The 13121-nt window shown below is 39.8% G+C and overlaps 1 protein-coding gene across 4 annotated transcripts in view; it reads right to left on the bottom strand.

Moving 5' to 3' along the window:
• The window catches only part of cfap74 (cilia and flagella associated protein 74), a 115585-nt gene that overhangs the window by 17607 nt on the left and 84857 nt on the right, over positions 1-13121 (bottom strand). For all 4 annotated transcript variants that reach the window (XR_005129898.1, XM_037535979.1, XM_037535980.1 and 1 more), the window contains exons 25-32: positions 8868-9001; positions 7523-7799; positions 6381-6536; positions 5192-5352; positions 2893-3024; positions 2363-2472; positions 2221-2276; positions 1504-1623 (exon numbers count right to left, since the gene is read on the bottom strand). Coding sequence is in view for 3 of the 4 variants with exons in the window: in XM_037535979.1 (XP_037391876.1) it covers positions 1504-1623; positions 2221-2276; positions 2363-2472; positions 2893-3024; positions 5192-5352; positions 6381-6536; positions 7523-7799; positions 8868-9001 (1146 nt within the window). In the remaining variant the exon portion in view is untranslated. The remainder of the gene's footprint in view (positions 1-1503; positions 1624-2220; positions 2277-2362; positions 2473-2892; positions 3025-5191; positions 5353-6380; positions 6537-7522; positions 7800-8867; positions 9002-13121) is intronic.

Here is a 13121-nt window from a genome sequence, read left to right as displayed (position 1 = left end):
TGGATGCCGTTTCTAATATACCTATACTCACTGTCCACCTACAGTTGAGGCCTAAATGTTACATACACCTGGACCAGCGGTTACTAAGCTTTTTGCCATGGCAACCATTTTTTGGGGATAAAAGTATTTTGCGACCCCCATCCTTTTCCAAGGTACCCCCTCCTCCCATAGTATAAATGTTAAGGAAATTACAGAAGAATAATCAAAAAGTGAGTCTGCTCACTTACTGGACCTGCATTCCTCATCTACCACTTCACCACAAATGACAAATCCTTAGCCTGGTGCTGAAAAATGCTTAAAAGTTCAGTGGCCCATCATGACCCTCTGTCAGTAAGAAGCGGCTCATTCAACAGATCAACAGATTCATAAACAACGTTAAGTATGTCTTCTGTGGCCTGTAGATGGAGCCATTCAGCCAAGCTTGTATGAGCTCATCAAAATGATTTTCTCTGTCTTTGAAAAGGTATATACATCTTGCAGCACCACTCTCATGACTCCGGGGATCATGCTGCGACCCCCAAGGGTGGGCCTGATTCCAAAAGTTAAAACCCCCTGACATAGGCATTAGAACCCCCAGGTCCACACATTTCATGTTGTCTTACAATTCCTGTGTTAATTCAGTCAGAATACGTACCTCATTTCCATAAGAGCTCTATTCAAAGCTGCCTTTTATCTATTGTCTTTGATGTGAACAAAGTGAATGCCTTAATTATTAGAATAACATGATAATATAACAATTAACACTTGCTATGGGGGCAGTCGTGGGCTGGAGGTTAGGGAACTGGCCCAGTGACCGGAAGGTTGCCGCTTCGATCCCCAGCGCCGACAGTCCATGTCTGAGGTGTCTTTGAGCAAGACACCTAACCCCCAATCACTTAAATGAAATATATGATAACATGAAATGTGTGGAGTTCTGAAGAACTGCGTTAGAATGTTTTTACCATATAGGGGCACTTTGCAGTTCAACAATTACAGAGCATATTCCAACTTTTCAAATTTGTTAGCCCCCCTGGACCCCAATAAGACCACCACTGAGAAGGTAGTGTTTGGGTGGTGGATCATTGTCACACTGCAGTGACACTGACTTGGTAGTGACATGTTAATGAGTGTTGTACCGATCAGCGACAGCAGTGTTGCTGGAGTTTTTGAACAGAGTCGACTTACTGTCCACTCTAGTGGACACACATATTTTATTAGTCCAGCTTTTAGATGTGAAGTTAAAGGCAGTTTGTTTGGTGTCCTTCAATGGCAGACAGCTTCTGTCCACCTAACATGGATATTTTTGGCAGCTCGACGATTATCAGCGACACTGGATTGTTTAAAGACCCCCGTAACACAGCTGCCCGTGACCAGCAGACACACACACACACACACACACACACATACAAGTCAGAACCTGATAAAATGGACAGTGAGTATAGACATAAGGAAGTGTACGTCTTGTGTCCGTGTAAGGTCTTCTGCCATTTGTGGTGCACTCCAGCAGAGGTCAGTGCTACTCACCTTTTTTGCCAGTGCTGGTACGAAAGCCAGCCGTAGTGTGTGGGTGTCTCCAGGTCTGACCTCCCTCATAGCGTTCAGCACGGAGAATGGCCCATATAGATCCAACACTGAAGACTTCAGCTATAGCTCACGTTAAGAATAATATTTAATACATAAGTTGCAGTGATGGAACAAACGTTAAAGCACGAGATAAGATCTTCTGAGCATTACTGAGGCACCTTGTAAGGCCAGAAATAAACGTTTAGATAAGTCAGTGATGTTGGGTCTTATTTTCCAGGAGTATTCAGACCACGTCATCTGTCTTCACTTCACTAAAATCGTCATCTGTCTTCATTTCATTAAAATCACACACACATCCTTAAAAAGAAGGTCCAGCTTGATGTTTAGGTCTCAAATGCAAAATCAGTGGTACATTGATGAAGACATAGTGACAACAGTAGATGATTCAGTTCTCTTTGAATACATTTACTTTTAATGTGCTTGCAATCATTAGATTCGTTCACTCTGGGAAGGGGTCTGAAAGACAACCGCTGTTACAAAACATCCTTCCACATGCTGCATGCAATTACACATTCCTACCAGAAAGGTCTCCAAAGTCCAAAATCTTATATATTGCAGCTTTAATATTAAGAACAACTGCAATGATAATTCTGGCAATAACAATAACACTTCACATAATTCGCTGTAGCTTTGAGGTTCAGCTTTGAGGGAGGATACCTTCACGCATTCTGATGAAATGTTCTGGATTGTCACCTTTTTCAAAACTTTCTGACCTGGAGCAGCAAAACCAAGCAAATAAAACTTTAAACACTAATAATCAAAGGTATGGAAAGTAAGAGGAATACAAATTGTGCTTTACCTACTAACACCTGGTTGAAGTCAACTGTGGTCTCCCCACTGTCAGAAATGACCACCAGTGCTGGTCTGACAGCTGGGCAATGCAGTTCCAGGTAGAGAGTGTTATAGGGGCTATAGAGAAGTTTGTCTTTTGGTTAGCAGAGCCTCAAGACAAGCGCTGTGTTCTTTAAGGTGGACATTTAAGGAATGCGTCAGCAACTTCCACATCACACTGAATTCAGGCTGAAGATCAATCACACTGAAAGTGGTCAGCAATACTAGCGCTTTTTACAGTGATTCCCACTGTAATTAAAGGAGAAAGAAAAATGCTTGTTTCCTTGTTCTATGTGTATTTTCAGGACTGTTGTAAGCTCATGCAGTTTTTTAAACTGTCTAAAAAAGATTTGGATTATTCACACTGCACGTCTCTTCTTGGAAGTGGAAAGCGGACGCTGCAAAAAACATTTCACCTTTATTTTTATGCTTTCTATATGCATGCCCATTTTCCTTTCTCTGAACTGCGGTTCACTTAAGCTATGGCCAGAAGCTTACCTGTATACAGACTCCTCAGACTCCGGTTGCGTAATGTCGCCATTGGACACAAAGCAGGGGATGACATAACGGCTGTACCGCTCTTTAAAAGAGCGAAGGAGAGAGGCCTTTCCTGCTGCATACTCATTTGAGCTAGCAGAAACAAAGAACATAATAATCATGTTTTTAGTTGCCTTTTCAATTATGAACCAATTCCATAAACTGTGCAAATTCAACAATACCAACTATAGCTGGAAATGTCAAGAGGCCCCATAGCACAAACCATATCACAATACCTGAGCCCATAAACTGTTCTACTGTGGTTTGTGGTTAAGTGTTCTGCTCAGTTCAGTCAATGTGATGTAAAAGAGGTGCTTTGATGTGAAATGGCTTATTGTAGAGAAACTTAAACAGATTTCTTCACAGCTATGTTTATGGGAACCAGGGGTCTAGATGTCAATTGCACACACTAAATTACATAATTACATTCATTTTGTTACTATCCGAAATGACCACTGACCTTGCGCATGTTTTCTCGGTATTTATACGTAATGCTGAGAAAGGTAAAATACTGATAAATCTGAAAAAATATGACTTTTATTTGTGTACTGCTTTGTTTTACAGCACCCTTCATATAGCTCTCTGCCATGAAGGATTTAAAAACTACAGTTTAAAAACTACATACATTTTAGGCCAAAACTTTATCTCAAAACCCTTGTAAAACAACGTCTCAGGCATCAGGCTACATGTTCATAACCACTTCATGTAATAATATTTGCATATTATTGCATAAATATACATTTATATGAGCTTTTAGAGGCATTAAACTCTTCAGATGTCTGAATTCCACTTTTTTTTACATATTAACCATTAATTATGCAGAAATTCGGAAAGATTGATGTAATTCCACTTTAAGTATTTTTATATCTTACAGTCATGTGAAGAAATAGGTGCATCCAATGCAATGTTTCTGTTTTTCATTAGTATTTGATCTTCAATTGAAACTTTTGCTTGACTTTATTAAGTATAACCCTGGCTTCAGTGAGATTCAAGCACTGCCCCCTTTCAGCTGAAACAACGTTATGTTTTCCATGAATATTTCTTTATGATATTTACATTAAATGGAATAAAAACGAATAACTAAGTAGAAATCAATATTTTATTTAATTGAACTCAAGATACTAAGGACAAACATTGAGCAAAGCAACTGGTATAATGCATAAAAAGTTAAATCAACATCTCTTTTAGGTGTAATAACGGGATGTTTTAAGTTTTCATTACGCATTACTTAACTCTTATTAAGGCAACTGATTTCATCAGTTTTTAAAAATGAAATTCAACTTATCTGGGCTTCTGTGTAGGAATTTCTTACACTTTGCTACACATACACTAGGGGGGATATTTGTCCTGTCCTCCAGGCAGATTTTTTTTCAACTGTGCAATGTTTGAGGCATTGCTTACAATTCAGATCTGGGCTTTGAATAGGCCATTCTATAACCCTTCATTTCTTTCTTATTAGCTATTCCCTTGTAGATTTACTTGTATGTTTGGGATCATTTTTGACCGAAGGCCTCACATTCTCCTCAAGCACTATCTGTTATTCATAGCCAATTCTATAACCGTAAGTTGACCAGGCCTTGAGGCAGCAAAGCAGCCCCAAATCATAACATTTTCCCAACAAAGCTGAATTCTAGGGCTCCTCTGTACAACAATGAAAACACCTTATTTTAATATGTAAAGCATACGGACTGGACATGGCAAAATTTTGGCCTTTTTCCTCTTTTGGTGGCCTGAAAATTCCAACTTCTCTGTCTGCTGTTTCTGTGCATGATGTATGTATACTGATCTCTGTTCTGATTGGCTGCCATGTACTTTACCTCATTCAAAGAGCAGTTTGGGCTAAAACACTGCATTTAACGCAAATAATGTGAAGGAGGGGGCTAAAGTGCTCTAGGGTGAATTACAGATATATGCAATCATATTGCTTTTCGTGATGTCACAAAAACAGTGAATTCAAAATGGGCTGCTTTTGCACGTATATACACACATATATGAGTTTTTATATATGAAGTGTATGGTTCAGAGAGTGAATGGTGTGTTTTAAAACTCCGACACTGTTTAAGCAATACATTAAACTTTGATTAAAAAAGAAAAGAAAATTCAGTTTTGTTGAAAATTCAGTTATGATAACTGAAATATGAAATATGATATCAGAAGAGTGATATTATCATAGATTTATGCATTAATACTGTTATTCACACAAAATACCATGATACTTTGTAAACTATCATAATTGGCCATTTTCACCCTTAAAACTGACCCCTTCTGAATGTCTGCTGGATTCGGTGGATGAAAGGGACTGTCCGTTTTTGGGGTCAGAGATGTTTTGCTGCCCTTCTCCCTCAAAGATAGTCTGCCCGAGCCATGGTTTATGGGAGGCTTCTTTCCTTTCTTTGCATCCTGTTGCGTCTCCTTTTGGTTCTGAACAGGAAAAGTAGGACAGAAATGCTTTCGTTGGCTCCATTGTTTTCATTTGTGGTGCTTAACTGTAGCCAGAGAATACAGCTTTTTCATAAACCACTGACATCTGCCTGACATCTTAATAAAACTGGACATCTTGATGTCCAAAATCAAAGGAACATAATTGTCCCTTTACCCCAAATGTAGTCGATCAGTCAAAACATGTTTGGTGACTGAAGTTTGCACTGGTGCTACAAGGATAATGTAGCTATCAAGTTATGTAAGCTCATAAGTCACCAAGTAGCATCAAGACCGAAAGCCTAAATCAACACACACTTGCAGTGCTGCCAACTCTCAGCCTCACTCATTTAGGTCTAGTCTCACGGTCTCATGTTACACTTGACATTCCTCACTTTAACATCTCTCCCCAGAACCTACCCTACTGAATAATCTGAACACCCAAAAAGTTTCCCGCTACTGCACAGTGCTACAGCTTTCACGGATTAAAAAGGTAAATAACACAACTTGGTCAGTACACTAGAAATGGTCAGCAACAACACAGTGCTTAAATAAAATAACAAGAACTAGAACAGCGCTCATGACTACACACAGCAACACTGCTTTTACTGCAAAACGGACACGGTTCTGTTTTATTCCCAACCTTAACAATAACCAATGATAAAAGCAAGATATCCTTCCACATTTTCACTGTGTAGTTGTTAGCTGTGAAACCTGTGCCTATCAACTGCAAACCAGGTGAAACGTTTGACAGTCCTGCACCGTTGATCACTGTCTGCTACGCTTTAACCGGCCTATATTCTATATCCTCTGTAACTGGACTGTGCTCTGCTCTCATTAGTGTCGGGTGTCACTCCTCATCAAGTCACTTAATGTTACTCTATGGGTAAATGAAGTGGAAATTATATACACAATCTAATATATATGGAGCCTCCTAGCTCCAGTTCAAGATCACAGAAACACGTCTTGTCTGACATTTGAAGCAATGGAAAAATTGGTTTTACGTAGTTGAAGAATGCTTAAATTCCTACCACTGTTTTAGGCTCTGTGCTGCAGCTGGCCTCAGCATTAGCTTTCTGAAATTCCTGCACACGCAGCTCCTCACTATGGCACACCAATCGAACAGCCTCCGCCCTGATGTCGTCATCAGACAGAGACGGGCTGAAAGTAACCTGCACCAGACACCTCTGTGGACAATCAAGGATCATTAAGCTGCTGTGGGGCAAAAATATAAACACACTGCTTACTTTATACAGTATGTAGGCAGTATTTATGAAATGATCCTGTATCTACTTTATTTTTCCGTATATATGCACACTTTACTGATCTACAATTTCAGATTGCCACCCATCTCTTCCACCCATCTCTCTGCCCCTTCTCAGGGGGGCATACAGTTGTATGCAAATATTTGAACAGCCTCAGACAAACTGCATGTTTTGTTGATTTTCTAATTTAAAAAATGATCTAGGATTGTTTCTATACAGGGAACCTGAATATTGTTACATTTAGCTGCACAGTTTCTTTTTATCTGTTGTGTTTCAGGTATTGGATAAAAAGAAATTCTAAAATAAAAAATGTGCCATAAGTGTGCCCCCTGTAGAGGGTGTAACGTTTGCATATGGTTATGTGGGACCCCATGCAATGCATACTTTCTGTGTTTTTCCTTCTCTCTTTAACCCTTTGAAGTCTCAAGCTATTGATGTTTTCCTACATGTGTTTTACATTCATTTATATAAACATTGCACTGCATTAGATAAATAAAAAATATATATATTCATATATTCAGTTACATTTATTTATTTATTGATGGAAGGGTTAGAATCTGAACATGCAGCAGAATGTTTTCAGCCTCTTTCAATGAGTATAATTAACATAAAATTGTATTGTTATTGACAGTGTTAACTGCAACGTGTAAGGGCTGTCTTGTGGTAAAAATCTGGCTACACACCAAAACATGCACTGTTTCAGGACCCCTGGACTGGAACAGAGGACCACTGTCTTTTAATAGGGCATAAGCAACTTATGTAGCATCGTATAGCATGACAAAAATAAATAATAAAACAATAATCTGCACAAAGGCAGCATGAATCTTGGTTAAATTTGCATATGATGCTATCAAGTCCAGACAGTGAAACATTGCAAGCTTCCCTGCCTTGGCTGCCGTGGTCAGTACCTGTCCAGGCATAACGCGTCCTGTAGCAGGGGTCACCGTGATTTCAGAATTTTCTGGCGTGGCGAATGCGAAGAGTCTGGGACCCACAGGAGGTATGGGGCCCTTGCCCTCCCGAGGCACAGCATGTGTATACTCATTGCAGCTGGTATGGGAGTTCAGCACGTACAGAACGGCAGTGGAGTTGTCTCCTACTGCTGTACCACCAAACTGCACCACTGAACCAGAAAGCTCCAGTAAAGGGCGGACACCGATGGCACGACATGATAACATGAAGTCTCTAAATAGAAAAGTAAGAATATATTACCATCTGTTTCAACTCAGAGCGCCTTGAAAGAGTATTCAAAGAGAACTCAGTCAAAACTTGGTCTTCTGAAAACTTCTTTTGGCCGATTTCTCTTTGAATACATTTTCAGCGTGTTCACAATCATCAGACTCATCCTATAGGGGAAGGGATCCAAAGTACAACTGATAATACAGAATGTTCTTTCACATGTAGCGTCTGATTCCACATTTCTAGAGAGGTCTCCAAATCCTTGAAAGTCGTATAGTGTAGCTTTAAAAAGCAAATAATGTTATTTATGAATTTATGAAACTTTGGCTAAGAAAAAGTATAGCAAATGTGCTAGTGTTTTTATGTGTTTACATACCTGACACTGTAAATTTTGGGTAAAAAAAAAGGGCTAATAAAATCAGTCAAAAAAAAAAAAAACTGTCACGGTTGGCTCCTCCCACTACTCCATGTGCCTTTTGTTTACATTTCCATCCATGTGCGTTTGTTTTGGTTTTCTAGTCCTGCCCCTTGTTTGGTTACTCTGCCCCTGATTGTTGCCACCTGGTTTCCGCCTGTCCCTCGTTAACTCTCTTGTATTTAAGTCCTGTTTTCTCCGTAGTCTAGTGCTGGTCTTTGTGTTGGTCTTTGTTGTTGTTAGAACTGTTTGGTTGTTTGTGTTTCTCGTCATGTCTGTACCTCAATCTCTCTGTGTTGGCTACATGAATTCAGACCATTATGACCCTGATTTTGGATTTGCCCTCAATAAAAGTCGCTTACCTCCGCACATGCGTCCGCTACCTCGCTCCTCGTTACAAAAACACTCACTGAAATTTGAGCTTTGGTGGCATATGTTGATTAAGACACAGTATTTGAATGATGTAATGTTTGAAAAAAATACTATTAAATATTAAATATATTATATATAATATATATTAAATGTTAAATATTTTCATCCCATAACAATTAAGATAGTATTGAAATTTAAATGAAATTCATGCAAACATAAATAAAAATAAAAACGTAAATAAAACAAAAGGTACATGTAACCTACAAAAAAATTTGCTTGTACCTTACCTGTTAATTCCAGACTTGCAGTTCAGCTTAAAGTTGTACTCTCCAGCTTTTGAAGCGCTGAAGATCAGATCGATTTCCAGGGTTTGCAGTGGCAGCAGGGTGCCAAAGCCATCATTAGGCTGAACGTTAATGAACTACAGAGAAAAAAGTCAGCTGTTGGTACTGGCACAGACTCAGCGATCAAAAAAGCCCATACATTTTGCAAGTGGTGAGAGAAAAGATCATGTGCAACCAACATAGTCTAAGGTGTTAGACAGCTCTGTGCAAAACTATATTATTACAGCTCCCTATAAAAACAAAACAAATAAAAAATTCTGTCAGTCTGTTCTATGTTATTGCTTTGAACTTGTCCAAAAATATTCAGACAGTTCTTTTTACTTTTTTTTTAGTACTTTGTAGGTGCATCCTTTGCTGACACAGGTGTTTATTTGCACACACAGTGTGTATAGTCACACAAAAGCACTGACCAATAAAATGGGACTCCCGCACATGAGCCTAAGATCACCATACCCAATGTTGGCTTGGCTCGCTGATGCCCCTGTCCCTAAATACAATCAAATCCTCACAGACATGGTTCAACATCTAGCGTGAGGCCATAGGAGTAAAAGCTGTTTCTGCAGCAAAAATCAAACAAACTCTCTATTAATGTCCTTAATTTTGGAGAAATGCTGTATGAGAAGGTGCCTATGAACTTAAAAAAAATTGTTTTTAGGAAGCAAAAAAAAAAAAAAAAAAAAAAACCCCAAAAAAGCACCAATGGCAATTAATAAATATCTTAGATGGTGGAAAGTTATCTGAAGGGTTAATAACAGTAGCTGGTGTTTACAACATATTTACAAGCAAGTCCACAAACCAAACCGACTCAGTAGAGGCGGTCAGGTACTTACAGTCTTAAAACAGTCCATGCTGTGTATCCCTACTCAGGAAAGCTGTATCTATAAGCTCACTGGCATATGTGCTGCCACAGGCTTGCGGGTTCAAATTCCTATATCTGGTTCTCAATATGACCTGCATGCTTGCGGCAGCATGCCATGTGAACATCTGGCTTCCCACTAGAGTTCTCCACATAAAAAAACAAGGGAATTACTGAAAGCTGGCATTGTGGGGCACGGTTCACCTTATTATACCAAGTGGGACATGTTCATCTTCCTCCTGAGCCTTGAATGAATGTTGCTTATGTGGAAAATAAAGACCCAGAAAATGTCATGCTCCAAAGTTGTGGAGTGGCCTAGACCTGGTGCCTCTTTACTTTTCTTGAAAATTATATGCCTTTTTTGAATTTGATGCCAGCAACATATTTCAAAAAAGTTGGGACAGGAGTATATTTACCTCTGTGTAGCACCACTTCCACTACTCTACACTGTAAGTGTTTGGGGACTGAGGAGACCACTCACTGTAATTTTGAAAGAGAAATATTTTCCAATTGTTGCTTTAAGCAGAATTTCACCTGCGCAACAGTTCAGGGTCTCCTTTGTCGTATTTTTCGTTTCATAATGCGCCAAATGTTTTCAGTGGGTGACAGGTCTGGACTGCAGGCAGGCCAGTGTAACGTCCAGACTCTTTTACTACAGAGCCACGCTGTTGTAATATGTGCAAAGTGTGGTTTGACATTGTCTTGCTGAAATAAGTAAGGCCTTCCCTGAAAAAGACGTCGTCTGGATGGCAGCATATGTTGTTCCAAAACCTGTACATAGTGTTTAGCATCGATGGTTTCCAGGTCACCCATGTCATATGCACTTTTCCTCTTTAGCTTGGAGGAAGCAGGGTCCAAGGTTTCCCAAAAGAAATTCAAATTTTGATTCAACAGACCACTGTACACTTTTCCACTTCACCCCAGGGCATGTTAAATAAGCTTGGGCCCAGAGAAGACGCTGGTGTTTCTGGACCCTGTTTATATATGGTTTCTTATTTGTAGGGCAGAGTTTGTGGGTGCAAAGATAAACTGTGTTCACAGACAGTGATTTTTGGAACTGTTTCTTAGCCCTTGCGGTGATTTATACTGCAGAATCATTTGAATCTGTTTCATGCAGTGCTGCATGCAGAGGGCCCAAAGATCACAGCTAGCCAATATTGATTTTCAGCCTTGTCTCTTGCGTACAGAGATTTCTCCAGATTCTCTGAATCTTTTAATGATAATATGTACCATAGATGATGAAATCCATGTTGCATCCATTTCCATGTTGCTGTACCCTCACTACTGAACTAGGGATTTCTATGACATGACTCATCTTGTGACATCATTTTCTTGCAGGTGAAAGAATAGATCTAGCATTTCATCCAAGTATTTTGGAATCTGCGGACCTTTCCTGAGGCAGCCAAGTCAGGGACAGATGGATTTTTCCCCTTGATGACCACGGCATCTTAGGAGGCCAGGGCACTGCCCACAATGGAAATTTTAGGCAGAAGTAGTCTATTTCTGAGAAGGCCCATGGACAGGTGCCATAGCAGTGACCTTTACCTTTGCAGGACAGATCTGAGATGGACTGGATTTATCTCGCATGGAAAGACTGTTTGCCTGCTATTTTAGCTTGGCATGTCACTTGTTACAGGGTGACACCAAAGAAGCATCTACTGATGGATGAATTCCCTTCACTCTGCGAACTGCACATACCTTCAAATATTTACTTATTAACAAATATTTTTTTTAGTGTATATACCTTTGCTGTACATTTGATTTCATCTTAAATTGCTTTGTGTTTAAAATCATGTAGTATGTTCCTTCCTTAAGTTAGGTGTTGCGGTTCAGTATAATATTTGCAATAACAAGCTTTTCATATTCATAGTGTAATCATACTCTTTCACATATAGTGCAGAATTTCAAATATATTGTGTGCCATTTAACATTAAAAGACGTTATTACATCAGGGCTACAGCAGTGATATTATATCAATGGAGGCGTGTTATTGCACTACTGCAAAATGTTATCTGTAATATCACATTATATGCTGAAAAATGTGATTGCAGGATTATGTCATCATAATTTACTGTTATCAGCTTAGTAACAGATAGTAGGTGGACCTGCAGTGGCTAAAACTGGAGTAATTAATTTCCTAAAACAGTCTCTAAAGTACTATGTTAATATGCATTTTGGACAGCCACAAATAGCTGATGAGATCATGTACAACACATTAATGATGCCTTCCGGCCACCCTATTAGAGAAAAAGAGTGTCACTGTATGCACGACTAACTATGGGGGGCTTCACACTCTTTCTGATGGGCTGTGATAAAAGTACGGCAGATATTAAGCATACAACCAGTATTCATAACCATATTTGTATTTTATGAGGAATAATACACTGATGAGGCATTATGACCCCCTCCTTGTTTCTACACTCATTGTCCAGTTTATCAGCTCCACTTACCACATAGGTGCACTTTGTAGTTCTACAGTTACAGACTGTAGTCCATCTGTTTCTCTGCATATGCTGCTAGTCTGCTTTCACCCTGTTCTTCAGTGGTCTGGACACCCATGGACCCTTACAGGGTAGTTACTATTTAGGTGGTGAATCATTCTCAGCACTGCAGTAACACTGAGGTGGTGGTGTGTTAGTGTGTGTTGTGCTGGTATGAGTGGATCAGACACAGCAGTGCTGCTGGAGTTTTAAAACACTGTGATAAAGTATGCAGAGAAACAGATGGACTACAAGCTGTGACTGTAGAACTACAAAGTGCACCTATATGGTAAGTGGCGCTGATAAAATGGACAATGAGCATAGAAACAAGGAGGTGGTCAGAATGTTATGCCTGATCCGTGTATACATTGGTGATATTTCAAAACCTGAACTGAGCAAAATTCGAATAATTTAGATTTTATATTGGACATACGGTATGCAAAGTCGCAGGCAGGAACGAAAACGGTTTAACACTGTTATTTTGGCAGTTAATGTGTTTTGCCTGTAAAAACACTATAACATTAGAAAAACACAAATCAAGATCAATGCCCAGATAAATAGCCTTGCATATTCGTATATCCTGTATTAGTTTTGTGCTGAGATGTGTGTGGGCAGCATGGTGGCGTGGTGGGTAGCGCTGTCGCCTCACAGCAAGGGGGTGCCTGGGTTCGATTCCCTGGCCTGGTGACCAGGGTCCTCTCTGTGTGGAGTTTGCATGTTCTCCCCGTGTCTGCGTGGGTTTCCTCCAGGTTCTCCGGTTTACTCCCACAGTCCAAAGACATGCAGGCCAACTGGACATGAGTGTGTGTGTGTGTCTGTCTGTCTGCCCTGCGATGGACTAGCGACCTGTCCAGGGTGTGT

The sequence above is a fragment of the Pygocentrus nattereri genome, chromosome 29 (genome assembly GCF_015220715.1).
Source record: "Pygocentrus nattereri isolate fPygNat1 chromosome 29, fPygNat1.pri, whole genome shotgun sequence".
Classification (NCBI taxonomy): domain Eukaryota; kingdom Metazoa; phylum Chordata; class Actinopteri; order Characiformes; family Serrasalmidae; genus Pygocentrus; species Pygocentrus nattereri.
The sequence above is the reverse complement of the archived record's forward strand: the minus strand, read 5'-3'. Positions and strand labels throughout refer to the sequence as shown.